The following is a 27,421-nucleotide window of genomic DNA, read 5'->3' as shown; positions in this document are numbered from 1 at the left end:
GGTGGAATGCCTGAAAACCTGTTTCTTTTGCCAGTAGTGCACTCAGCACAGAGAAGCACTATGCTCACATTGAAAAAGAAGCACTAGCTATCAAGTGGGCATGCACTCATTTTCATTGTTATCTTTTTTACACACCATCAAGGAAGCCACAGATCACAAGCCTCTGATTCACCTGGCTTCTTGGTCAATGCCCCACTCATTTTGTAAAATCAAAAAGTGGGTTCTCCGGTTGCCGAAGTACAAAGTTACACTCAGTTACAATCCTGGGTTCACCCATCTGGAAAATCATCCCTTCCGGCACCTCTACAAGGAAGAGAGCTCTGACAGCATGAGTGGGGGTGTATACGATTATCTAGGATAGTTAGCATTTAAAAATGTATTCTTCCATCAACCTTTACAAATACATATGTTAAACATATTTATTTTTCAGAAAGACACACATTCACTGGATGGTGTCATCAGTGATGTCATGAGTGATGTCACTGACCATGTCATGAGTGATGTAATATGTGACTTCATCAGCAGTGCATTGCAGGCGCGCAAGTTATAGTGAGTCCAACTAACTATAACGTGGAATTTCATTGGTTTTATGTCAGTAAAATTTCCAGCTAACTATAACTGGTGTGAAACTTATGGTTTTTTCAGTGAATTTAATAGGTTTTTTAAATGCTAATTCCTAACTATAACTGGTGTGAAACCTATGGTTTTTTCAGTGAATATATATATATATATATATATATATATATATATATATATATATATATATATATATATATATATATATATATATATATATATATATATATATATATATAAAACATATTAACAAATTAAATGCAAAATATTAAATACATTACCAAATTAAATAAATATAAGAAAGTACTAAACTATAAAAAATGATATTATACAAAATATATATATATATATATATATATATATATATATATATATTCCGTTATGACACCCTCCGTGCGAGAGCACACCCAATGACAGGAAGGACCCGGCCAGACTAGGAAGAGTCCTTTATTTTCAGCAGAGACCAGCATGCCCCAAGGAATATTTCTTTTTGCATTCCCAACGCGTTTCGCAGCTCCTGCCGCTTGTTCACGGGACCGGCATGTATGCGGGCAGATGCGAAGGCAACCAGTCCTATTTCGCCATTTTATCGCCATCAGCTGGGCATGATTTTTCACCAGGCATTGTGGGACCAGTAGTTCCTTCGCTACAATACGACCAATGTTTGGCTCTGCCTCGCACACAGTATTATAAAACTCTAGACGAGCCTCCCAAAGTGCAGTCAGTTTCGATTGCATGCTTCCCTATCATTCCGTTTGACTCCGTAGTTTTTTGGAATAAACAGCCCACATTTCTTCAGCGTGGTGGTGCAACTCTCCCGACCTGGGCAGGCCGGTAATATGTTCCGTTATGACACCCTCCGTGCGAGAGCACACCCAATGACAGGAAGGACCCGGCCAGACTAGGAAGAGTCCTTTATTTTCAGCAGAAACCAGCATGCCCCAAGGAATATTTCTTTTTGCATTCCCTGCGCGTTTCGCAGCTCCTGCCGCTTGTTCACGGGACCGGCATGTATGCGGGCAGATGCGAAGGCAACCAGTCCTATTTCGCCATTTTATCGCCATCAGCTGGGCATGATTTTTCACCAGGCATTGTGGGACCAGTAGTTCCTTCGCTACAATACGACCAATGTTTGGCTCTGCCTCGCACACAGTATTATAAAACTCTAGACGAGCCTCCCAAAGTGCAGTCAGTTTTGATTGCATGCTGCCCTATCATTCCGTTTGACTCCGTAGTCTTTTGGAATAAACAGCCCACATTTCTTCAGCGTGGTGGTGCAACTCTCCCGACCTGGGCAGGCCGGTAATATGTTCCGTTATGACACCCTGCGTGCGAGAGCACACCCAATGACAGGAAGGACCCGGCCAGACTAGGAAGAGTCCTTTATTTTCAGCAGAAACCAGCATGCCCCAAGGAATATTTTTTTTTGCATTCACAACGCGTTTCGCAGCTCCTGCTGCTTGTTCACTGGACCGGCATGTATGCGGGCAGATGCGAAGGCAACCAGTCCTATTTCGCCATTTTATCGCCATCAGCTGGGCATGATTTTTCCCCAGGCATTGTGGGACCAGTAGTTCCTTCGCTACAATACGACCAATGTTTGGCTCTGCCTCGCACGCAGTATTATAAAACTCTAGACGAGCGTCCCAAAGTGCAGTCAGTTTTGATTGCATGCTGCCCTATCATTCCGTTTGACTCCGTAGTTTTTTGGAATAAACAGCCCACATTTCTTCAGCGTGGTGGTGCAACTCTCCTGACCTGGGCAGGCCGGTAATATGTTCCGTTATGACACCCTCCGTGCGAGAGCACACCTAATGACAGGAAGGACCCGGCCAGACTAGGAAGAGTCCTTTATTTTCAGCAGAAACCAGCATGCCCCAAGGAATATTTCTTTTTGCATTCCCAACGCGTTTCGCAGCTCCTGCCGCTTGTTCACGGGACCGGCATGTATGCGGGCAGATGCGAAGGCAACCAGTCCTATTTCGCCATTTTATCGCCATCAGCTGGGCATGATTTTTCACCAGGCATTGTGGGACCAGTAGTTCCTTCACTACAATACGACCAATGTTTGGCTCTGCCTCGCACACAGTATTATAAAACTCTAGACGAGTGTGCGAGGCAGAGCCAAACATTGGTCGTATTGTGGCAGGAGCTGCGAAACGCGTTGGGAATGCAAAAAGAAATATTCCTTGGGGCATGCTGATTTCTGCTGAAAATAAAGGACTCTTCCTAGTCTGGCCGGGTCCTTCCTGTCATTGGGTGTGCTCTCGCACGGAGGGTGTCATAACGGAACATATTACCGGCCTGCCCAGGTCGGGAGAGTTGCATCACCACGCTGAAGAAATGTGGGCTGTTTATTCCAAAAAACTACGGAGTCAAACGGAATGATAGGGCAGCATGCAATCGAAACTGACTGCACTTTGGGAGGCTCGTCTAGAGTTTTATAATACTGTGTGCGTGGCAGAGCCAAACATTGGTCGTATTGTAGCAAAGGAACTACTGGTCCCACAATGCCTGGTGAAAAATCATGCCCAGCTGATGGCGATAAAATGGCGAAATAGGACTGGTTGCCTTCGCATCTGCCCGCATACATGCCGGTCCCGTGAACAAGCGGCAGGAGCTGCAAAACGCGTTGGGAATGCAAAAAGAAACATTCCTTGGGGCATGCTGGTTTCTGCTGAAAATAAAGGACTCTTCCTAGTCTGGCCGGGTCCTTCCTGTCATTGGGTGTGCTCTCGCACGGAGGGTGTCATAACGGAATATATATATATATATATATATATATAATTACACAAATAAACAAGTAATATTAAATATATTTAAACAATATTAAAATCACTCTTAAAATCTGTGAATGATAGATATGCTATTCCCACTACTGGGAGGAGACCGTGGAAGGGAAAGGACCCTTGCTACTCACCAGCGCGGGACCATTTCTCAGGCACAACTGTTCGCTGGACCAGCTCCGCGGGTCCCGCTTCATCTTTAACTCCCTTTGGCTGCGGAGGCTCAACGGGGCTGCGAGCTGAGAGCAGGGACTCCAGTGTCCAGGAGTCCGTGTGAGGCCAATTGACGTCACCTGGCCCGCTCTCCCCGGAAGCCACGTCTGCACAGCACGGGTCTGTGGTTACCAGCCCCTCTCCTTTCATCAGGTGGGAATCTGCACTACTGCGAGGAGAACTTGGAAGGGAAAGGACCCTTGTTACTCACCAGCGCCGGATCATCTCTCAGGCACAACTGTTTGCCGGACCCGCTCCGCGGGTCCCCCTTCATCTTTAACTCCCTGGGGCTGCGGAGGCTCAACGGGTCTGCGAGCTGAGAGCAGGGACTCCAGTGTCCAGGAGTCCCTGCGAGGCCAATTGACGTCACCTGGCCCGCTCTCCCCGGAAGTCAAGCCTGCACAGCACGGGTCTGTGGTAACCAGCCCCTCTCCTTTCATCAGGTGGGAATCTGCACTACTGCAAGGAGACCGTGAAAGGGAAAGGACCCTTGTTACTCACCAGCGCCGGATCATCTCTCAGGCACAACTGTTTGCCAGACCCGCTCCGCGGGTCCCGCTTCATCTTTAACTCCCTGGGGCTGCGGAGGCTCAACGGGGCTGCGAGCTGAGAACAGGGACTCCAGTGTCCAGGAGTCCCTGCGAGGCCAATTGACGTCACCTGGCCCGCTCTTCCCAGAAGCCACGCCCGCACAGCACGGGTCTGTGATAACCAGCCCCCCTCCTTTCATCAGGTGGGAATCTGCACTACTGCGAGGAGCCCGTGGAAGGGAAAGGACCCTTGTTACTCACCAGCGCCGGATCATCTCTCAGGCACAACTGTTCGCCGGACGCGCTCCGCGGGTCCCGCTTCATCTTTAACTCCCTGGGGCTGCAGAGGCTCAACGGGGCTGCGAGCTGAGAGCAGGGACTCCAGTGTCCAGAAGTCCCTGCGAGGCCAATTGACGTCACCTGGCCCGCTCTCTCCGGAAGCCACGCCCGCACAGCACGGATCTGTGATAATCAGCCCCCCTCCTTTCATCAGGTGGGAATCTGCACTACTGTGAGGAGACCATGGAAGGGAAAGGACCCTTGTTACTCACCAGCGCCGGATCATCTCTCAGGCACAACTGTTTGCCGGACCCGCTCTGCGGGTCCCGTTCCATCTTTAACTCCCTGGGGCTGCCGAGGCTCAACGGGGCTGCGAGCTGAGAGCAGGGACTCCAGTGTCCAGGAGTCCATGCGAGGCCAATTGACGTCACCTGGCCCGCTCTCCCCGGAAGCCACGCCCACACAGCATCAGTACTTAAGCAGCAGTTTTCCCGCGCACGCGGGACGTGCGCGGACGAAGCGCGGAGCGAAGCCCGGGCAAAGGGCGGGCCGTTTGAGGCCGTTCGTGGACTGGAGAGCCTGGACTGGGCCCTACCCTTGTCGCCACCCCTGCTTCTCTGTTACTCCTATTTTGACACTATTGTTTAGGCAGGCCCCTCAGAAAACATGTGTTCACGTGCAAGCCGTAGTAGGGCTGCTAAAGGAGGGAAGATGCTGAATGGGACTCTTGATGATTTTATAACTAGGACCAATACAGCCATAGATATCGAAATTACTAAAATACAAAAGAGAGTCTCTATAGAACTAGATGCAGCCAGAAGATTGTCTCAGGATATTGCTATGTCTAAAAAATCATCCCTGGGCCACATTGCAACTGCTAAAAACCCGAGCGTCCATCTGGCTTACGGCTAATTACCACACAGGCTGATGTCCACCATACCGTAGCCACAACTCCACTCGCGATAGTTCTTACTCCAGGGCTGGCCCATTCGCATCCCAATCAGAGTTCCACCCTACAAGCTCTCGATTCAGAATTAGGGTCACATCCTGAAAGAATTTCACCAACTAATGAGGTGCATGAGAATAACTTGCGCACTAGCAACAAGGGAGTAGTACAAAAAAGGAAGCGTAACATAAGATCTGCTACTCCAGGAAGAAGGCCAAAGTTGCCAGGGCACACTATCCTAATGATAGAAATTATTTTGTAGAAAGTGGGGTTGGTAGGGCCGTAGTCCCAGTGCAGGAGCTTCCTAGCGTTGAAGTGAATTGTTCAATCTTAGATGCCACCAAGATAGAAATTATAGAGGGGGAGCTTCCGAGCATTGAAGAGAATTGCTCAATCTAGATGTCACCAAAATAGACATTATAGAGGGGATAATGATCCACACAAAAGCACTTTAAAGAATGGGGTACCCCCTTGTGAGATAGAGGGAAAAGATGAGGAATTCCTAAAAATAGTATGGGAGACCTTAAAAAAACTCCTAACCCCCCTAGAACTCAGGCTCTCACGCATAGAAAACCATCTTCTAGAGGTAGAAAAGAGTATCCTAACCCTAGCAAGCCTCAGTCTCAAGGAAAACAACCTCAATATTCCATTGGAAGCTGACAAAATTGCATTGGCACCCACCACTGTTCCAATTAAACCAATCCCTAAACCACGTAAGAAGGTCTATGACCATAAAGTTGGGAATGCAAAAAGAAATATTCCTTGGGGCATGCTGATTTCTGCTGAAAATAAAGGACTCTTCCTAGTCTGGCCGGGTCCTTCCTGTCATTGGGTGTGCTCTCGCACGGAGGGTGTCATAACGGAACATATTACCGGCCTGCCCAGGTCGGGAGAGTTGCATCACCACGCTGAAGAAATGTGGGCTGTTTATTCCAAAAAACTACGGAGTCAAACGGAATGATAGGGCAGCATGCAATCGAAACTGACTGCACTTTGGGAGGCTCGTCTAGAGTTTTATAATACTGTGTGCGTGGCAGAGCCAAACATTGGTCGTATTGTAGCAAAGGAACTACTGGTCCCACAATGCCTGGTGAAAAATCATGCCCAGCTGATGGCGATAAAATGGCGAAATAGGACTGGTTGCCTTCGCATCTGCCCGCATACATGCCGGTCCCGTGAACAAGCGGCAGGAGCTGCAAAACGCGTTGGGAATGCAAAAAGAAACATTCCTTGGGGCATGCTGGTTTCTGCTGAAAATAAAGGACTCTTCCTAGTCTGGCCGGGTCCTTCCTGTCATTGGGTGTGCTCTCGCACGGAGGGTGTCATAACGGAATATATATATATATATATATATATATAATTACACAAATAAACAAGTAATATTAAATATATTTAAACAATATTAAAATCACTCTTAAAATCTGTGAATGATAGATATGCTATTCCCACTACTGGGAGGAGACCGTGGAAGGGAAAGGACCCTTGCTACTCACCAGCGCGGGACCATTTCTCAGGCACAACTGTTCGCTGGACCAGCTCCGCGGGTCCCGCTTCATCTTTAACTCCCTTTGGCTGCGGAGGCTCAACGGGGCTGCGAGCTGAGAGCAGGGACTCCAGTGTCCAGGAGTCCGTGTGAGGCCAATTGACGTCACCTGGCCCGCTCTCCCCGGAAGCCACGTCTGCACAGCACGGGTCTGTGGTTACCAGCCCCTCTCCTTTCATCAGGTGGGAATCTGCACTACTGCGAGGAGAACTTGGAAGGGAAAGGACCCTTGTTACTCACCAGCGCCGGATCATCTCTCAGGCACAACTGTTTGCCGGACCCGCTCCGCGGGTCCCCCTTCATCTTTAACTCCCTGGGGCTGCGGAGGCTCAACGGGTCTGCGAGCTGAGAGCAGGGACTCCAGTGTCCAGGAGTCCCTGCGAGGCCAATTGACGTCACCTGGCCCGCTCTCCCCGGAAGTCAAGCCTGCACAGCACGGGTCTGTGGTAACCAGCCCCTCTCCTTTCATCAGGTGGGAATCTGCACTACTGCAAGGAGACCGTGAAAGGGAAAGGACCCTTGTTACTCACCAGCGCCGGATCATCTCTCAGGCACAACTGTTTGCCAGACCCGCTCCGCGGGTCCCGCTTCATCTTTAACTCCCTGGGGCTGCGGAGGCTCAACGGGGCTGCGAGCTGAGAACAGGGACTCCAGTGTCCAGGAGTCCCTGCGAGGCCAATTGACGTCACCTGGCCCGCTCTTCCCAGAAGCCACGCCCGCACAGCACGGGTCTGTGATAACCAGCCCCCCTCCTTTCATCAGGTGGGAATCTGCACTACTGCGAGGAGCCCGTGGAAGGGAAAGGACCCTTGTTACTCACCAGCGCCGGATCATCTCTCAGGCACAACTGTTCGCCGGACGCGCTCCGCGGGTCCCGCTTCATCTTTAACTCCCTGGGGCTGCAGAGGCTCAACGGGGCTGCGAGCTGAGAGCAGGGACTCCAGTGTCCAGAAGTCCCTGCGAGGCCAATTGACGTCACCTGGCCCGCTCTCTCCGGAAGCCACGCCCGCACAGCACGGATCTGTGATAATCAGCCCCCCTCCTTTCATCAGGTGGGAATCTGCACTACTGTGAGGAGACCATGGAAGGGAAAGGACCCTTGTTACTCACCAGCGCCGGATCATCTCTCAGGCACAACTGTTTGCCGGACCCGCTCTGCGGGTCCCGTTCCATCTTTAACTCCCTGGGGCTGCCGAGGCTCAACGGGGCTGCGAGCTGAGAGCAGGGACTCCAGTGTCCAGGAGTCCATGCGAGGCCAATTGACGTCACCTGGCCCGCTCTCCCCGGAAGCCACGCCCACACAGCATCAGTACTTAAGCAGCAGTTTTCCCGCGCACGCGGGACGTGCGCGGACGAAGCGCGGAGCGAAGCCCGGGCAAAGGGCGGGCCGTTTGAGGCCGTTCGTGGACTGGAGAGCCTGGACTGGGCCCTACCCTTGTCGCCACCCCTGCTTCTCTGTTACTCCTATTTTGACACTATTGTTTAGGCAGGCCCCTCAGAAAACATGTGTTCACGTGCAAGCCGTAGTAGGGCTGCTAAAGGAGGGAAGATGCTGAATGGGACTCTTGATGATTTTATAACTAGGACCAATACAGCCATAGATATCGAAATTACTAAAATACAAAAGAGAGTCTCTATAGAACTAGATGCAGCCAGAAGATTGTCTCAGGATATTGCTATGTCTAAAAAATCATCCCTGGGCCACATTGCAACTGCTAAAAACCCGAGCGTCCATCTGGCTTACGGCTAATTACCACACAGGCTGATGTCCACCATACCGTAGCCACAACTCCACTCGCGATAGTTCTTACTCCAGGGCTGGCCCATTCGCACCCCAATCAGAGTTCCACCCTACAAGCTCTCGATTCAGAATTAGGGTCACATCCTGAAAGAATTTCACCAACTAATGAGGTGCATGAGAATAACTTGCGCACTAGCAACAAGGGAGTAGTACAAAAAAGGAAGCGTAACATAAGATCTGCTACTCCAGGAAGAAGGCCAAAGTTGCCAGGGCACACTATCCTAATGATAGAAATTATTTTGTAGAAAGTGGGGTTGGTAGGGCCGTAGTCCCAGTGCAGGAGCTTCCTAGCGTTGAAGTGAATTGTTCAATCTTAGATGCCACCAAGATAGAAATTATAGAGGGGGAGCTTCCGAGCATTGAAGAGAATTGCTCAATCCTAGATGTCACCAAAATAGACATTATAGAGGGGATAATGATCCACACAAAAGCACTTTAAAGAATGGGGTACCCCCTTGTGAGATAGAGGGAAAAGATGAGGAATTCCTAAAAATAGTATGGGAGACCTTAAAAAAACTCCTAACCCCCCTAGAACTCAGGCTCTCACGCATAGAAAACCATCTTCTAGAGGTAGAAAAGAGTATCCTAACCCTAGCAAGCCTCAGTCTCAAGGAAAACAACCTCAATATTCCATTGGAAGCTGACAAAATTGCATTGGCACCCACCACTGTTCCAATTAAACCAATCCCTAAACCACGTAAGAAGGTCTATGACCATAAAGTCACCAATACCCCACCGAAGATATTAAAACAACCCCCTTCACAATCAATAGCACCACACAAAGAAGTTGTAGCCCCCAGGATGAATGATACTAAGGCCCATCGAACCATCTCACAGGGGCCACAAATTATAGAGAACTTCCGAGGGAGTTACAAAGATCTCCCCCCAGATGTAAGGCCTTATGTGGTGGTGTTAGCTGGAGTACCTGAAATTGGGGCCCATTATCAAGAAAATTTCTGGTCTCTTAAAAACAAGGTTATCCATTGGTTGAATGTAAACAGACCGTTACCCAACCACTTGAGAAGTAAAATCCTAATGGTACGAAGGGTTCCTTGGATAGGCCCGTCACCCAAATCCATTCCAGGTGATTGTATTGTTGTTTCATTTGAAAATCCACACACGGCACAACACATATGTTCATGGAACACATGTGGTGAGAATCCATCCATCGTAGTTAGACCACTTCCATTTTTCTATCCCCCTCGGGCCAGTCTAAATTATGAGAGGGATTGGTTATTGGCCCGACACCCTGCTCGGGGAGGTGATAGAGATGGTTGGCAAGGCACGAATAGACGGTGGAATGGGGCACCAACCTTTAATAGGTTTGGCTGCCTAGATGAGGTAGATTGACTCCCTACGTTTCTGGGACCCCCGTCTGACCCTAAAGATATATCGCCTTTGCCGAACACTGAGTTTATGTCTATTATGTGCACCACTGGCAGGAGGAGCCACCAGTAAGAACAGAAACGGACATAGGAAGGATAGTGACCAGTGTTTTAGATCCTAACCCAGACACAACACACTACATCGGCAAAACAGTCTTGGAGGCCTCAGCTGAGCAGGGTGCGTCAAGTAACCTTCTCCAAAAGGCATCTTATGCTACAGGTATTTTGTCCCAGACTTCTTCAATACCACCACCACCGAATGTAGCAATCTGCTATAAAAACAACGCTGGTATTGACTCTGATCCGTCTGCAATTATACCCTCAGGGGCGGAGAATATACAGCCCTCCCAGGGGGGTAGCTGAGGCGGATCTACTGCCGCTGCCCACGGTTAGGAAGCCTAGCCTTACTCCTGACCCCCTTGTGTCTGCTTTTATGTTAGGGTCAGGGGATACTGGTAGCCCAGCACTGAAGGAGCTTAGTTGGAACGTAGCGGGCCTTACAAGAAACATTGACGTCCCTGATTGGAATTCATTTGTTGAATCCTTCGGAATATGCCTCTTCCAGGAAACCTTGTGCTTGGAACCGCGCCACAAGGTGGGTTATTCTACCTACTTTGTGCCCGCGGTACAACCACCTAGTAGTAAAGGCCGCCCGTCTGGTGGCCTGCTAACTTGGGTTAGCATCTCCCTGGGTTTAAATATCAGGTCCATACCAACAAAATCATCTGACCTGCAGAGACTATCAATTAAAGGTTCGGGGGCAAAGAAGCTAGAAGTCTTTAATATCTATGTAAGAGGGGCAAGGGGCGGGGCTTCTATGCTGCCACTCACAGGAATTGAGGAGGAACTTGGTTCTTGTAATGCTGACTCCCTTGTTTTGTTAGCTGGGGATTTTAACTGTTCATTCGAACCACTTGCCTGTGAGGACATATTAGACATCTGGGAAGATGATGCTAGGAGAGGCATTTCCCCACTCACTCTAAAACCCATCAGAAGCTGGACCCAAAGCGCCATAGACCTCAACGCCTTCTGCGTGGAATATGGCCAGAGGGCAACCAATGGTAGATCTAAGTCCGACTCTCTTGGGGCACAGACATTTAACAGGGTGGGCTACTCCTCACGGATCGATTACATACTCCTGAATTTTAGGCTCTGGGCTCACCTGATAGATATGGAGGTCTTGTCATCTACTGATAGTGATCACAATCCCCTAGCTTTAACTTTGTCCTCTCTCTGGAAGGGTATGACTCAAGATCCAACCTCACACATATGGAGAACAACGCATGAAGTATGCCCCTCCAACTGTGGCAGGCGGCTGAAATGGAATAAAATTGTTGCCAATGAGGGAAAGATTTTAGAAGCAAAATCCATAATGGCCAATGTGAAGTTGCGCTTAGATTCTTCGAGTCTCAGTAAGCCTGATGTTCAAATCTTGTTTTCTGAAACCACTAATGCACTGGGTGAATTGTTCACTGTCCACTAAGCTGGTATGAGGAACAAGATAAGAGATGGCCCTAAGGGCAGTGCGAGTTGGTTTTCCTCTGCCTGCCGCTCCTCCAAACGGGAGCTAATCAAAGCTGTGAAAGCCAAGGATGGTGGCCAGATGAGCCTTGCTAGGAAAACCTACAAAAGGGCTTTAGTTATGGCAAGGGCTGAGCATGAAACCCAGTTCTGGAATGACCTAAAGGCGGCTAGCTCTAGGAAAGATTCAAAGGGCTTTTGGGAATTGTTGAGAGCAAGGGATAAACCCGCAGATTCTTTATTAACATGTAATATAACCGGTGAGGCGTGGTTCAACCACTTCTCCCAGCTCTATTCTCTATCTGCGGGTCCCTCTACTAGCCTGATGGTCCAGCCGCTTACTGAATGCACTGACCACAATGAGGTTATCCTTTTTCTGCCCAAGGAAGTAGAGGGGACAATTAAGTGCCTGGTTCCAAACAAGGCTGCGGGACCTGACGGAATCCCAGGCGATCTACTTCAGGCTAACCCAGAAGAGTGGGGCAGACTCATTGCTTCCCTCTTGAATGCTGCCTTGTACAGGGGGTGTCTCCCGGACTCATGGAAGGGCGCGGAGGTCGTCCCAATCTTTAAGAAAGGGAGTCGGGACGACCCCGCTAACTATCGCCCTATCAGCCTGTTAGACTCCACACAGAAGGTGGCTGGTAAGGTAGTCCTAGGTAGGGTCTTGCAGTGTGTCGAGGAAAAGCAAATACTCTCCAACTATCAGGCTGGTTTTAGAACTGGCATGGGGACCGTCGAACAGACACTCCGGTTGTTGATGATCTACTGGAAAGTGGTTGTACTGGGCAAGGGCAGTCTGTACCTTGCATTTATAGACTTACGGACTGCCTTTGACCTGGTCCCACGTGGCCAACCCTGGAGTATTCTTGATGCACTGGGTATCCCTTTATATTTACTTAATATGCTCATAAAGTTACACGAGGATAACTTTGCACAGATCAGGTGGGGCGAGCAGGGACAAAAAACACCACGCATCCCTGTAAATAGGGGTGTGCGCCAGGGTTGTGTGTTAGCCCCCACTCTGTTTTCATTATATGTTAACGGAGTGGTGGAGCATTTACTTAAACAACCAGCAGATGCACCTTTCCTGGCTGGCAAGAAAATCCCCACATCCTATTTGCAGATGACACCCTCCTGATCTCAAAAACCCCAGTAGGCCTGCAATGTCTCCTTACCAGCTTTAAGAACTTCTGTGATGGCAGGGGACTTGCTATTAATGTAGGAAAAACCAAGTTTTTGGTCCTAAACCCCCGAGGAAGACTGTTAACCCACCTTCCTTGGACTCTGTCCCACTCGAGAGGGTAAATGAGTTCGACTACTTAGGCATCCGTCTTTGTGATTCCATGAGCTGGAAACCCCACCACCAAAAGATGTTGTTCACCCACAAGAGGGTGGTGGGGGCCCTTCTGAAAGAACAACACGCCTCTTCACTTAAACCCATTGCTCCTGTATTGGACATCTATAGGGCTAGGGGGGTGAGTGCAACTTTGTATGGGTCAGAATTATGGGGCGTGCAGAATGTAGATTTTTTGACTCGCTCAGAAAACGAATTTCATAAAGATCTTATGGGCCTACCGTATAGTACACCATCTCTTCCGCTTCTCTTAGATGCTGGTACTCGCCCAATTAGTGATCTGGCGAGGCTGCGCCCCCTTCCTCTATGGGCACGCATTTGGAGGGTCACAGAACTGTCTAGTTATGCAGAAGGCTTAAGGGAACTTCTTTTAACACCTGGTTGGCACAAGGTTCGTTGGCTATAAGAAGTTAAGTGTCTCCTTTTTGACCTGGGCCTTGAGGATGCCTGGTCTAATAGATCTGCCCCGCCCAAGCTGATTCTGAAGAAGCTATATTGGACTTGGGTGACTGATGGCAGGAACAGCAAGGCCAACTTGTGCAGAACAACTGTAGAATTCTTGATGGTTAAGGAGGTCCCCCTCTGCAAACCATATCTGGATATGATTACAAAAACCAGGGATAGGGCCCTATACTTTAAATTCAGGGTGGGCTTACTACCAGTGGGGAAATTGACTGCTAGCTGGAAGGTACCGGCGCAAACGACTCCTTTTTGCCTCTTTTGTGCGAACAGGTCTGAGTCTGTTCTTCACTTACTGTTCGAATGTCCAGCCTATGCAGCTCCGCGTCGCAAATGGCTGAAGCCACTCTGTAGGAGCCTTGGCACTAGATCACATAAGGAGGCCCTACGTATTTTAAGATCAGACCCTTGTCCCTTGTTTGCTTGTGGCCTGGCCAAATTCCTTGGCTGGGCATGGCGAGTTAGATCTTCTAGGCTTCTGTGCCTTATATAAATATTCACTTTAGCTCTGCACCCATGTGTTATCCGTTTGCTTTTTTAAATATGAAATGTATGTTTTCAACAATGTAATGAATTTTTCACTGCTTTTATTGGTTTGTAATGCTTTTAAGATATGTGAAATATATTGAAATAAAGTTTGTTACTACTACTACTGCTATTCCCACTCAAGTCTATGAAACAGCAGCAAAGCATTGTTCCCTTGAGAGGTACCATTTTGTATTCCCACTAAGGTGTGCGCAACATTAAAGAAAGTGTTGGACTTCAGAGGGGTTAAATTTACTATTCCCACTTGAGTCTGTACAACAGAAGGGAAAGCGTTGGACGCTGGAGGGGTTTTATTGACTATTCCCACTCCAGTCTTTGCAAACGTAGAAAATGAGTTGCATTCTGAAAGGGTCATATTTACTATTCCCACTTCAGTCCGTGCAATGTAGGGAAAGCATTGAACTTTGGAGGGGTTACATGTATTATTCTGACTCCAGGCTGTGGAACAGTAGGTATAGTACTTCACTTTAAACACATAACAAATATAAAACACTTAATATGAACTTTATTAAATAACATATATATAAATATATATGTCTATGTATACATATATATAAAACATAATATTGTTTTTGATTTTTAAATTAGATTAATTAGCTTACCACACTATACCCCCACAAAACTACCAGCCCACGCATAAAATCTAACTAAAATTTAAAAATGCAACACAATTACCATTAATAATAACCCATTAATATTAATTCATATTTACTAATAAATTAATTAATTATCAATTAACTTCTCACCCTTTACCTCTAGAAACCCAGCAGCTGCACCTAATATATAACTTACAAAATACAATTATTAGACAATTTACATAATTAAAAGCCTACTAAATATGTAATAATACATTTTTAATTCATTATTATGTTAATTAACTTCCCACTCTATAACCGACAAACCTATCAGCCTGCACCTAATAAACAACATAAAAAATATATTTGTCACACAATTTACATATTTGTTAATCAATTAACTGAGGTTGATGACTAATTACTTAACTATATTTAATTAACTTTCAACCCTATACCCCTACAAACCTAGCAACCTGTTACAAAAATATAAATGACTATTAGTAATTAAATCCGAAACTTGTAAATCACTTACAATTACAAACTATATTTCAAAATATTATTAACAATTATACAATCAATGTTAGCACTTAAAATTAATGTATGAACTATCACACACGAAAATAAATAAAAAATTATATTTTTTACAATTTTAATATTGAAATGATACTAAGAACTATAATATTGAAAATTATATTATTTACCTGAAACATCTATATTCTTCACAAAGATATGTCTGCATCATGATATTTCTAATATGATTCTTTGTCCAAATACCAGAGTAAAGGGAACTCCATTGCCGCTTAAATGAAGTTCCTTTCCTACCAACATGTAAATCAGGCCCTAAGTCACTTTATTAGAGCTCAGATTCCTCCAGCATGGCAAAGCTGCAAGATATAGCTAAACGGGGCTCCATGAGGTGGGATACCTTCTCTGTGACTTCTGCTGAGAATTATTGGCTGCTGTGGAAAAACTTTGAGCAGGACCCACCTGAATCTTTGGCCCAGCAGCAACGTACCTTCATCTGATTGACTTGTCAAGTTTGTCCTGGTTCTTCTGGGTTCTTTGGCACCAAAATGTTTTATAGTATCAGGTTTCTCTGGACAATTGGAGGTGTAGATTTTGAGAAAGCCAAGGGTCCCAGGACCTCAGGAACAGCACTTGGGGGGTCAAGTCTCATTGCTGAAAAAGCTGCCACCAGGGTCAGGGGCAGGTTTAGTTGGAATTGGTAGGTTTTTCAGGAAGAGGGTTTCTAGCAGCTTGTGCCCCCATAGTAGTTTAACAGGAGGTTAACGCTTGGAGTCCTCTTTTTGTCCTGGGTACACGTGGAAGGAGTTCCAGCCTTTCAGGTTTCCTCACATGTCTCAACAGCAGGAGCAGTACAGTCCTTAATCTGCCTTCCACAGGTACTGGGGCAAGGGTGCCCAGTGGATGGGGCTGACTCCTGGCCCCTCACTAACCAATAAGTGAAATGTTTCCGGGGGTAACCCTACCCTTTTTGCTGCAGTTCCTGTATGCCCAACTGCAAATAAAACATAATGCCCCACACACCTTAAATCCAACATGTGCTGAGATCCTGTGCCCTAGATGTGTTACCTGGGAACTGTGCTAGCCCTCCTTCTAGATGTATTATCAAAATGAGAGTTCATCTATGAGCTAAATATATGCAGGTGGGCACAGATTGGAAAACCATTAATGCTCAAGCACCACCTGTAACCTTTATATTGTGATTATGATGCTCCTATTACATGTTTTTCTTCTGTTCCATCTTTAAATTCTGCTCTGGAAATCTGTCTTTACTGGTACGAATGGTTTGCCTTCGCTACATCAGTAAGTTCTTCAGCAAACATAGGAGACATTGCCAACTATATAATCATCTACCAACACCCTATGTACATGGAAGCCTAAATTCTTGCTACTGGGGTGGTTTAGAACCAGTTTTCCTTTCTGCTCAACTTTAGAAGGATGATTGCACATCCTTCGCTCACTGTTCATGATCATTCTCCTGCATGACAATGGCAATTGCCAATGAGCCCAGGAGAGTAGAGGAGTTGTCAAAGAGAGATCAGATATCATAAATTAGCAATTTACAAGGAGATGGGAACAACTGGCAGAACAAGGAACACATTTAACCATTCTTTCTTTGACATAGAGATGCCAAACTGGGATGACTGCAACTGCTACTATTAATTCCCTGTTCCTTCTCTGACTTTCAGGCTTCCAACCTGGCATGAGGGTAAACTAGGTCCTGACACAACTGCACCACACCTGCTTAGGAAGGGTGTCAGGGGAAGGACCACGGCTCCTCCATGTGGCGACTTCCAGGAGCCATTTTGAAATTACCCAAGAATGAAATTGCTGTATAAATTGGCATGGAGTTTACCACAAAATAGAACAGCATAGATGAAATTCTCAAATTACTTGTTCGTTTATAGGCTAAGACTGACACTTCACCAGCACCTCTTTAAAACACTCTTGAACCTGAAAAAGACCTTGAACTGCTGGAAGAAAAAGTCAAAAGACTCATGACTCCTGCTGGAACCCAGTTATTGGAACTGCCCTCCAAGGGTCATGTGGAGAACCTCCAATTTGCCTTCTCAAGGGACACAAAAAAAAGGATGGTTTCTAGACTCTAACAGACTTTGAGGATTGAACCCTGGAGGACCTGTGACTATAGTGAGACCTGGTTCATAAAGGCCAGACTTGAGGACTTTATGGCTGCCTCTGTGATCAGGAGGAACTTTCTTGGCAGCTTAAGAAAAGTGGAAGTTAGTTATTTTTCCATCTTCAGATGAGTGTAAGAACGTGCTGTACATCCAAATGGAAGGTAAACCCTTGGTAGGCAAGACTCTGATGTTTTCTTGTCTGGAGCATTTTGCAACATTGAAAATTAGTTAAGTATGTCCTCACTGTAAATGTATTCAGCCATGTCAAACCCTGTCCAGCCTCAGGTCTGAGCCTTGCCACTCTGGTCAATTTGATGACCGAAAAAGTGATCAAAGATAAAACCTTTAACTGGGGTAAGGCAGCAAATCTATCCCAGTGGCAAATCTAACTTTGTCTTGATCTGAGCTTTTAGCACCAAGCCCAGCAACTTCAATGGCAAATTGTGATGACATATCTGGGCTTAGAGGTACCTTTGCAGGCTTCAACTTTGGACCATGCCCAAGTCTTTGAGTGCAAAAAGTAATGCCAAGATAAAAACCATGACCAGTACAAGCTATTTCGTGTAGCCGGCCCCAACCTAATTATTGCTCACAAGAAATCATGCCAAGGTCCCAGTGAAATACAACCTGAAACTTGATATTGCCACTTTAGTTTTTTCTGCGCGTATTTTACCTTATTTTTAAAAACAAAATAACATCTCTGATTCTCTCTATCTGTGTTTGACCATTTTGATTTCCTTTTGCTCAATGTATATTACTTTATTTTTGTAAATTGCTCTGGGCATTTTATTGTGTTATTTTCTTAACTTTAAAGTTGTTTCTCTAGGGAATTCCCCAATGCCTGTACTACAACTTCCAGAGGCGATCCCCCCACATACTGTGGTTATTAGGTTGGCAGCGGCTCATTTCCTAACTAATAACCCAATTTCTGGCAATTGTGGGCTTGATTCACAAAAGTACACTTACACCTCTGTAGAACTTTACTCCTCCAGACTTGTGCAATCCACACTCCCTATATATATGTGTGCTGATTTTTCTGCACCTAGAGAATCTGTAGTCATTTTGGCACAATGTAACTCTTCTATCACAAGGCTTCTTTTTCCCTTTAGCTCCTCATATTCAGCAAATTAGTATACATTTTCCTAAGAGAAGGGTAAATGTGTTCATGGAGATTGACATGAGCTCTCTCCTATTTTTAGGATGGACTTATTGTAGATTTAAGAGAGACATGGATTTGCTACCTCCACTGGTCTATAGGATTTTGTTTTCATGGTGTAAGGAGGGAACATGGGAAATTCCTGACTTAACAAGGCCATGCTTTGTTTGTTTGGCTTCAGATACCGGAGACTCTATTGTGCTATACTCTTTGGAAGGCACTGCTTTCTTTTGGTCTGTCCCTGTTTCCTGTCAGCGTCACTTGATTCCCCCCTTTCAAACCTCACCTTTTGATTGGTGGAATTTTCAGATTTGCTATATCACATGGGGAGTTGAGCTATGTTCCCCTGACCTTCTCCTTATCTCTGGTGGCAAACATGAGGTTCCTACTTGATGCTGTATGTTCTACAAAATCCTGCTTCACATATGGTCTGTGGCACAGATAGTTGCAATACTCTTTCTAAAAGTACATCAGGTAAATGCCAGTGTGTGTTATTCAAAATTTGGAGCATTCTATAGCTGATGCTTGTGTTTCTTTGATCATGGTGCTTCAAATCTTCATATACCCTTCCAGTACTATGACAACACCAAGCCTCATTACCTATTTTCCTTCCTCGTGGACTCTCCAGGGAGTAGGACAATCAGCAGTATCATCCCTCCTAGATTCAGCAAGACATTCCTAGTTTGCAAGGCAAACTACAATTAACCATTGTCAAGGCCAGCCCTCTCTCTCTATGCCTCACTCAGAGATGAAGGTTGTCAGACCCTTATGGAGTGGCCCGTTTTAACGGTCACTATGTGGTATTCATTCCTCTTTCCGCTTAGAGATATTAGATTTATTCCTGATTGGCTTATACGTTTTAATTTCTCAGTTTCTTGTGTGACCCTTTTTCAGGTAAGAAACTACCCCTCCTTGAATAATAAAATAATATGAATATAAAAGAAGATGAAATCAATGTTCACAAGTAATTCAAAGACAGGACAATGTAGAGGTAATGTTGGGGTTGACATCTTGCTTATGGCGAACTGATTGGCAAAAAAGTGTTTTTGTTCATTCTTAAACATCAACAATTTGTCTGCATGAGAAACAATGATGGAGTGTGCGGGGGTGGTGGTAGTAGGGGAGGGTTGGGGTCCAGATCCATACTGGTTTCATAACTAGACATTTCTAACAGTTTTTCCTTAGCCAGCCGCAGCAGCCACCACAGGTTATCACGGTGGGGCAGTGTGGCGGGCGCAGCGGGGGTGGAGTCAGCAGACGGCGGAATAGGTAGTATTTATTTGTTTAATTACACCTATTCCGTTTTCTGTAAACTTCCCCCCTTAACACCCAACCCCGTCCCTACCTGTGCCGGCACCCACTGTTAGCCAGCATATAACAATGTAGTCCCTTCACATTCTCATAGAAATGCAAAGTGATAGAAGACTGGTTCTCACAGAATATTAGCAGTGCCAGCATTTGTTGTTTTCATATGGAAGTTTTCTTGGCATAGAGAAAATTCTGTATCCATGCTTTTTGGAATAATCTAGTGATCATTTCCAAATGGAATAGTCAAAAGGTAATAACAGGTAATCAGACATTTTGGCACTGTTGATATTCACCCTCTTCCTCAGGTTCTATTAGTTTTCTCCATGATCTCAAGACTTTGGTAACTCCTAAATAGACTAACCAACTTCATGTCATCTTGTTACTGTGTCATTTATAATTTATAAATGACACAGTGATAAGATGATAAGGTAGTTTATAAACCATAAACTACCCAGTTATTCTTGAAAGACCCACATATCTGTTGACTTGAGTCAGTGTTGCCCTTTAGTTGCACAAGAGATCCTACCCGTTGGCAGAGTAGTGAATTTCATGAATTCCTGGCATCTCAGAAGATGTTGTAATCTGTATCAGAGAGGGACAGCCGGAACCAAGAAGGATTGTGGCTTTGTCTACTCCTAATTGGATTAGTTGATCAACAAATGGTTACAATAATTGATTTAAGATCCATTGGGAAGATATTACAGACTTTCCTTATTCTTTCTAACATGATGACAGAAGTCTCAATTCTCATTATTATGAACTGAGCAATCCATGTTTTTCTTGTAGTTCTTTTGGTAGCATTCCGCTTTTTCAACTGCAAGTGGTTGGCTTCTAAGAACGATGTCTAAATAAAATGTAATATTATTAATCACCCCTTGTTTTGGGTGAATGTCTGATTTATAGCAAACGCCCCATTGAAAATGCTGGACTAGCTAAAGGTACCAATGCTGTGGATGAATATCGGTGCTTCCTTAATGAGAAGCTTAGTTCCAGGCTATTAAAATCTTTTAAACAAGTCAAAATACCCGCACTAATTTCCCGTGGAGATGCAGCGCAGTGTTGCAATAAATTAAACTACAGTGTTCTGATTCCTCTATTATCTTGAAATTCATGTTTTACTCTCATTTCATTTTAGCGTGCATAGTAGCTAGGTATGGCACTTTCATAAATGTCAAGAATGGAACTTTCTGCCCAGCGAACCTGATTCAACACACCCAACACCAAAATCCCCTTATCTTTGGGAGTCTTTGAGGAACGGTCTCAGATGTCTCTCCTTTCCTTTATGGAAACGTTGATATTTTTAGACATAAATGATTCACTCACGCCTTAAGGCACCATCCCCCTTGTTCCAGGCTCTTGAGACCACGTTTTCTCTGACACATTGGATTAGAGGGATTCTAAGACTTTTGCTATGTGTTTGTGAAAAGCAGGGCAGTGGCGGGTGGGGTGAGAGTGGAAGAGATTTTAAAGAGGACATATTCAGCACATGACATCACATCTTCAAAAGAGTTAAAACCACAATATAGACCCTAATCTGTTTTTCCTTGGATGGAAGTTTTTAAGTTTGAACCTTATTCACTATATACCGTTCTTTGCTGACATCCTTTCGTATAAAATGTTAAAAAAACACAATAAAAGGAAAGCTATCATTTTAATAAGTCACAAATATCATGTTTGATCCTATCCTGTATGCTATTAAGGAAACAATTCTCTTGAAAGTATTTGTTTCTCTACCTTGGGTTCCACATAGTCTGATGTCTCCTCAAGAGGGGAAGAGTAATGGATGTTTCAAAAGTAGAGACCATAGTTAAAGATCAGTGCAGATGAGATTGAGGAGTAGTTTAAATACTTGATTAGGACATCTTGAAATCTGCGTGACGAGGGAGAGAAAAAAGATGAAAACACTGTAATACAAGAATAAAATGGTGCAACTGTTGATTCCTTAGTAATTATGAAAATTCCTACACTGTTATACATTTTTTACATATGTTTGCATCATGTTTCCTTTTCTGGACCTCTCCAAATTATGCTAACACATATTTGTTCAACCGAATATGTACTGCATTGGAAACTGTAGGTGATGTCATGTTTATGGATTCATACAAAAAATATAGGCATACCACAATTTGTTAGTCTATATTTAGTATTATTGTGTGTACTACAGTCGTGTTCCCTTTTTAAAACAAATGCAAACCAGTATTAATGGCAAAAGTACATAAACCTTGTTAAGTTAAATTCACTACCTAGTGCCTCTGACTTTAGCACGTCGGAAATGTAAAAAAAATAATAATAATGCTCTAAACATGGCACTTTTTCGACAGAATACTGTTCTGGACAGACTGGGATGCGAATTTTCCTCGCATCGAATCTGCATCCATGAGTGGTGCAGGAAGAAAGATAATTTACAAAGATATGGAGACTGGAGCCTGGCCAAACGGACTCACTGTTGACCATTATGAAAAAAGAATTGTATGGACAGATGCAAGGTAAATGAATGTACACCATTATATGATGTTCATAGCATCTCATCAAGATTAACGATCGTAAGGTGTGATTAGGCCATGCTAAAAATCAGATTACATTGTTGGCAAAATGAAGCAGAAACTGTTCTCTTCTTAATTTTTCGCATTTCTTTGTCTTGATTATAATGATTTTTATCACACTTCTGAACAACAAGCTAATTGAAATGTTTTCCGAATGTGCTGTCTCTGAATAAAAAATATAATGAAACCAAGAAATAATTTTCAAACAAAAATTTAGGCTGTGTATAGACCTCAGCTGTCTTGTGCAGCTTCGACCCGCAGGTGATTATGACTGTGAATTATTTTAGACGGTGGCTTCTGATTTTGTCCGGTATTAATAAATCCGCAGGATGTTCACAGCGACATTTGTCATTACAACAGAACGCTGTCGCCTTAGCCCTGCAGGTGGACGGCTTCTCATTGGGTTTCCCTACCTGCAGGTGTGAAGGCGCTCACCTCAGCCCCGCAGGCGCCGTAAGTATGGATGGCTTCTGATGATTGGCTTTATCTTCCCGCAGGTCTGATGCTATTTATTCGGCTCTCTACGATGGATCTGACATGAGGGAGATCATTCGAGGACATGAATACCTTTCACACCCATTCGCTGTTTCGCTCTATGGTAATGAGGTCTATTGGACCGATTGGAGGACAAACACGTTGTCGAAGGCCAATAAATGGACAGGACAAAATGTCAGTGTGATACAAAAAACAAGTGCGCAGCCCTTTGATATACAGATATATCACCCAAGCCGCCAGCCACAAGGTAAACTTCACTCACTGGTCACACCATTTCATTTTATGCTATGATTTAATTTTGAAGAAGGACAAATGTAATCAGCATTATTAATTTTTGGTTCATTTTCCTAAACAAGAAGACGATGGTGATTACGTTCTTTTTATTGGTAGATTGGTCAAGTTCCCAAAATGTTTTTTTAAACATATATGTGTGTATTTATATATTTAAAGTGCATGCAAGTAAGACCCCAGAGTTACTCATTTTATGTGGAGGTTTGTGTGATGCTCAGTACCACTTTATGATGCAAAGAAGCGTAAATGGCGGTGTTTAAACACTTTTGTGGGAAAAAGCTATTTAAAGTTGACACGACCCAGCACTAACCACACTTTGTGTCATGGAGCGCCAGTGGTCTAATAATGTATGGAAAGGGGAGTAATTGGACAGGAGCAGCACTGAAAAAAATGTGTGAGTTTAATCAGAAAGAGACTAGTTACTCACTACGTTCTGAATCACCGTCATGCAAAAAAGCTGTCACTTATTCACAGCTGCTGAGCAAATGCTAAATATATAGCGGGGAATCACAAAATAGACATTTTATTAGAGCATTGGAGTGTTGACAGCTCCATTGAAGACTAAGGAGCAGAAGCAGTAGCGAAAAATTGGCCCCTGCAGCTTAAGGTGGCCCCTCATCACAGTACCCTGGCCTGAGATCTCCTGACTGACTCCAGAGGGTGAGGCCCTCCCTGTTCCTCGCAGGGGCGCGAGGGGGGGGGGGGTGGCTCCAATTTAATCATGCCACTGAGCAGAAGCAGGCTATAAACATTGGTATAGGGCCGCAGTTGTCCACTTTGCAATGCTGTAATACTTTGACTCTGTCTCTCCCATCCCCTACCTCTCTGGGACATGCAGATTATGCAGATGAAGAAGAGAGACAAAGGCTGTGGATGAGGGCACTTGATGAGCCTTCTCCTCACCCTTTTCTTGTCGCTTTCAGTGTTACTAGAGCCTCAGAAGGAGTGAGGGGGGATTTCCCCTCCGTTTCTGTCTCCCTCATCTCTGCCATGTGTAGAAAAGCAGTTTATCGAAGCTAACGGAGAATCAGGGACTGTCTGCTGTCCATTTCATAGCTCTTGCTGTTCATGTCTAAGAGTTAACTGCTGTGGTCATGCCCTCAGCTACTAAATGTTGGACATGCATAGCTGCTGTGAAAGGCTCTGTATCTTCTGAGCTGTGGGGGGTTTAAGCCCTCTACATCTCCCAGAAGGCAAGATACAGAGTATTTAAAAAGGCACAGAAAGGCACAGTGCAAACACGAGAAACTGGACACACTTGAACTGGACAAGGGTACAGTTTGAGGCCAACCATCAAAGTGTTACCTTCATACTTAAAACTTTTCGTGGAAGGTAGAATCTTCAGTGGGGCAGGAGGTTGGATCTGAAGATGGGGTCAGTGATAATGGGCTGCCCCTATCAGAATCTCAATCAAGCCATCAGTGAATGTAGGAAAAGCTTTGGGCAGGATTTCACACCCAAGAAGCTGTTGACGTTGATAGGACATCGCTTGGCTTCTGGTCCAGTAAAGAATTCTATCTTCAGAGTAAGATGCTTGTCAGGAAGAAGGATTCCTCCAATGAGTCAATGCTATAGGCTATAGCCAAAGAGCATTTAATGTTGTTGGATGCCACTTGGCAGCAGGCCAGCTGGAACAGATTTTCCAGTGTGGAGGAAAACGTAGGACAAGCTATGGCAAAGTCAGTCTTACCAGCAATCCACCCTTAGTAGATTGACAGATTGGTCCAGATCTTCTGTCAGTTCTCCAGACAAAAAGTCTTGAAAAAGCTAAGTCCCAGGTTTTTGAGTTAGGCAGGAGGACTATACTCTAATATAAGCCAAGGATTCCAAAAATCCAGGCACAGCACTTTGGGGTCATGAATCACTCAAACAGAATCCATCAGCAGGGTCCAGGGCAGGTCCACTTGGAACTGGTTGACTGTGCATTTTTCAGAGAGGCCTATTGTAGCCTGTGGCATCCCTGTAGCCTGAATAAAAGGTCAGCTTTATGCTCCTTTGAGTCCACATATTTGCACTGAAAGAAGGTCCACTCATTAAGTGCGCCTCTCTGGACACAGATTAAAGGTCTGGACTTCTGTTGTTCTTGAGGTGCAGAAAGTATTCAGAAGAGGGTGCCAAGGGGATGCTTCATTTATGTCTGGCACTATCTTGTGCATGTGTGTTACTCCTCAATCCTCCTTAATCAATGCAGTAAAGGTTTCCAGTGGTAACCCTCCCCACCTTTGCAGCAGTACCTATCTTACGTACTACAAGCAATCCTACAGTGCTCCTCAATCCTAAAATCCAAGATGGTGAAACACTTCTCCCCTTATACACCTTGTGTGCCCACCAAAATGTATGACCAGTGTAATGAAAACTCCTCCTCTGTGTTTATTCCAAACTAATTTGGGTGGCTTCTCCTCTCCCACTGGGATTCATACCTGCCTGCAAGGGCGAACAAAGGAAGGGGCCTGTACATGTGTTATCTAACATGTGCCTGTGGCAGAAGATTCACCTTTAGAATAAAATACCTTTCTGGGTAAAGCCCAAATGGGCATCCTGCCAGAGGTAAAAAAGACACCTCCACACAACCAGGACATTGGCTCTCTTCTGGGAACAGTTTTTATATCTCCTCCGGACCTGAGCACTCAGATGGTTGCGGCTGGAGGTTAATGCAAATTGGCCTTTAGGAATTGCAAGGAGGACAAATTTAACTTTCAAAGTTACTTATACTTAATATACATCAAATATATGACATCATCATTAAATTGGGCTATTGATCTACATCAAAAATAGTTGTTGAATCATATTACAAGCAAGTCCCTATCCTGAGGTAGCAGAAATAATATTTATTATTGCTTCTCAGTGTTTCTCTATTGGTCAGTCAGTGTTCCTACAATAAAAATAGCTTTTTCGTGCAGCACTGTAAAAACACAATAACATTATGTTTCTATATGTCTTTCTTAGGCTTAGGTGAGGATTTCATTTTGCTTGAGTAACCAGAGTAATCTCAGTAATTTTCTGTTAGTCTTGTGTTGCTACATTTTGAAAGATTGTGAAATTACACCCATTTGTGTACTTTCAGGCAAACCCCTAAGCACAGGAACAGAGCTTGAGAGCCTGAGACCGAGATGGTCCCGATCAAAGTGTTACCTTCATACTTAGAAATTTTCTTGGAAGGTAGAATCTTCAATGGGGCAGGAGGTTGGATCTGAAAATGGGGTCAATGACAATGAGCTGCCCCTATTAGAATCTCAATCAAGCCATCAGTGAATGTAGAAAAAGCTTTGGGCAGGATTTCACACCCAAGAAGCTGTTGACGTTGATAGGACATCACTTGGCTTCTGGTCCAGTAAAGTTTCTATCTTTAGAATTAGAAGCTTTTCAGGAAGAAGGATTCCTCCACTGAGTCAATGCTATAGGCTATAGCCAAAGAGCATTTAATGTTGTTGGATGCCACTTGGCAGCAGGCCAGCTGGAACAGACTTTCCCGTGTGGAGGAAAACGTAGGACAAGCTATGGCAAAGTCAGTCTTACCAGCAATGCACCCTTAGTAGATTGACAGATTGGTCCGGATCTTCTGTCAGTTCTCCAGACAAAAAGTCTTGAAAAAGCTAAGTCCCAGGTTTTTGAGTTAGGCAGAAGGACTATACTCTAATATAAGCCAAGGGTTCCAAAAATCCAGGCACAGGACTTTGGGGTCAGGAATCACTCAAACAGAATCCATCAGCAGGGTCCAGGGCAGGTCCACTTGGAACTGGTTGACTGTGCATTTTTCAGAGAGGCCTATTGTAGCCTGTTGCATCCCTGTAGCCTGAATAAAAGGTCAGCTTTATGCTTCTTTGAGTCCACATATTTGACCTGAGAGAAGGTCCAGTCATTAAGTGCGCCTCTCTGGACACAGATTAAAGGTCTGGACTTCTGTTGTTCTTGAGGTGCAGAAAGTATTCAGAAGAAGGTGCCAAGGGGATGCTTCATTTATGTCTGGCACTATCTTGTGCATGTGTGTTACTCCTCAATCCTCCTTAATCAATGCTGTAAAGGTTTCCAGTGGTAACCCTCCCCACCTTTGCAGCAGTACCTGTCTTATGTATTGCAAGCAATCCTACAGTGCTCCTCAATCCTAAAATCCAAGATGGTGAAACACTTCTCCCCTTATACACCTTGTGTGCCCATCAAAAGTATGACCAGTGTAATGAAAAGCTCCTGCTCTGTGTTTATTCCAAACTAGTTCGGGTGGCTTCTCCTCTCCAACTGGGATTCGTGCCTGCCTGAAAGGGTGAACAAAGGAAGGGGCCTGTACATGTGTTATCTAACATGTGCCTGTGACAGAAGATTCCCCTTTGGAATAAAATACCTTTCTGGGTAGTGCCCAAATTGGCATCCTGCCAGAGGTAAAAAAGACACCTCCACACAACCAGGACATTGGCTCTCTTCTGTTAACAGTTTTTATCTCTCATCCGGACCTG

The 27,421-nt window shown here is 45.0% G+C and overlaps 1 protein-coding gene across 1 annotated transcript in view; it reads left to right on the top strand.

Moving 5' to 3' along the window:
* The window catches only part of LRP1B (LDL receptor related protein 1B), a 3,669,685-nt gene that overhangs the window by 2,094,592 nt on the left and 1,547,672 nt on the right, over positions 1-27,421 (top strand). The window contains exons 26-27 of the mRNA XM_086955170.1: positions 21,966-22,130; positions 22,685-22,929. Of these exons, the coding sequence (XP_086811296.1) occupies positions 21,966-22,130; positions 22,685-22,929 (410 nt within the window). The remainder of the gene's footprint in view (positions 1-21,965; positions 22,131-22,684; positions 22,930-27,421) is intronic.

Source organism: Lissotriton vulgaris, chromosome 2_1 (genome assembly GCF_964263255.1).
Source record: "Lissotriton vulgaris chromosome 2_1, aLisVul1.2, whole genome shotgun sequence".
Taxonomy (NCBI): Eukaryota; Metazoa; Chordata; class Amphibia; order Caudata; family Salamandridae; genus Lissotriton; species Lissotriton vulgaris.
Note: the sequence above shows the minus strand (reverse complement) of the source record. Positions and strands in the feature narration are given on the sequence as shown.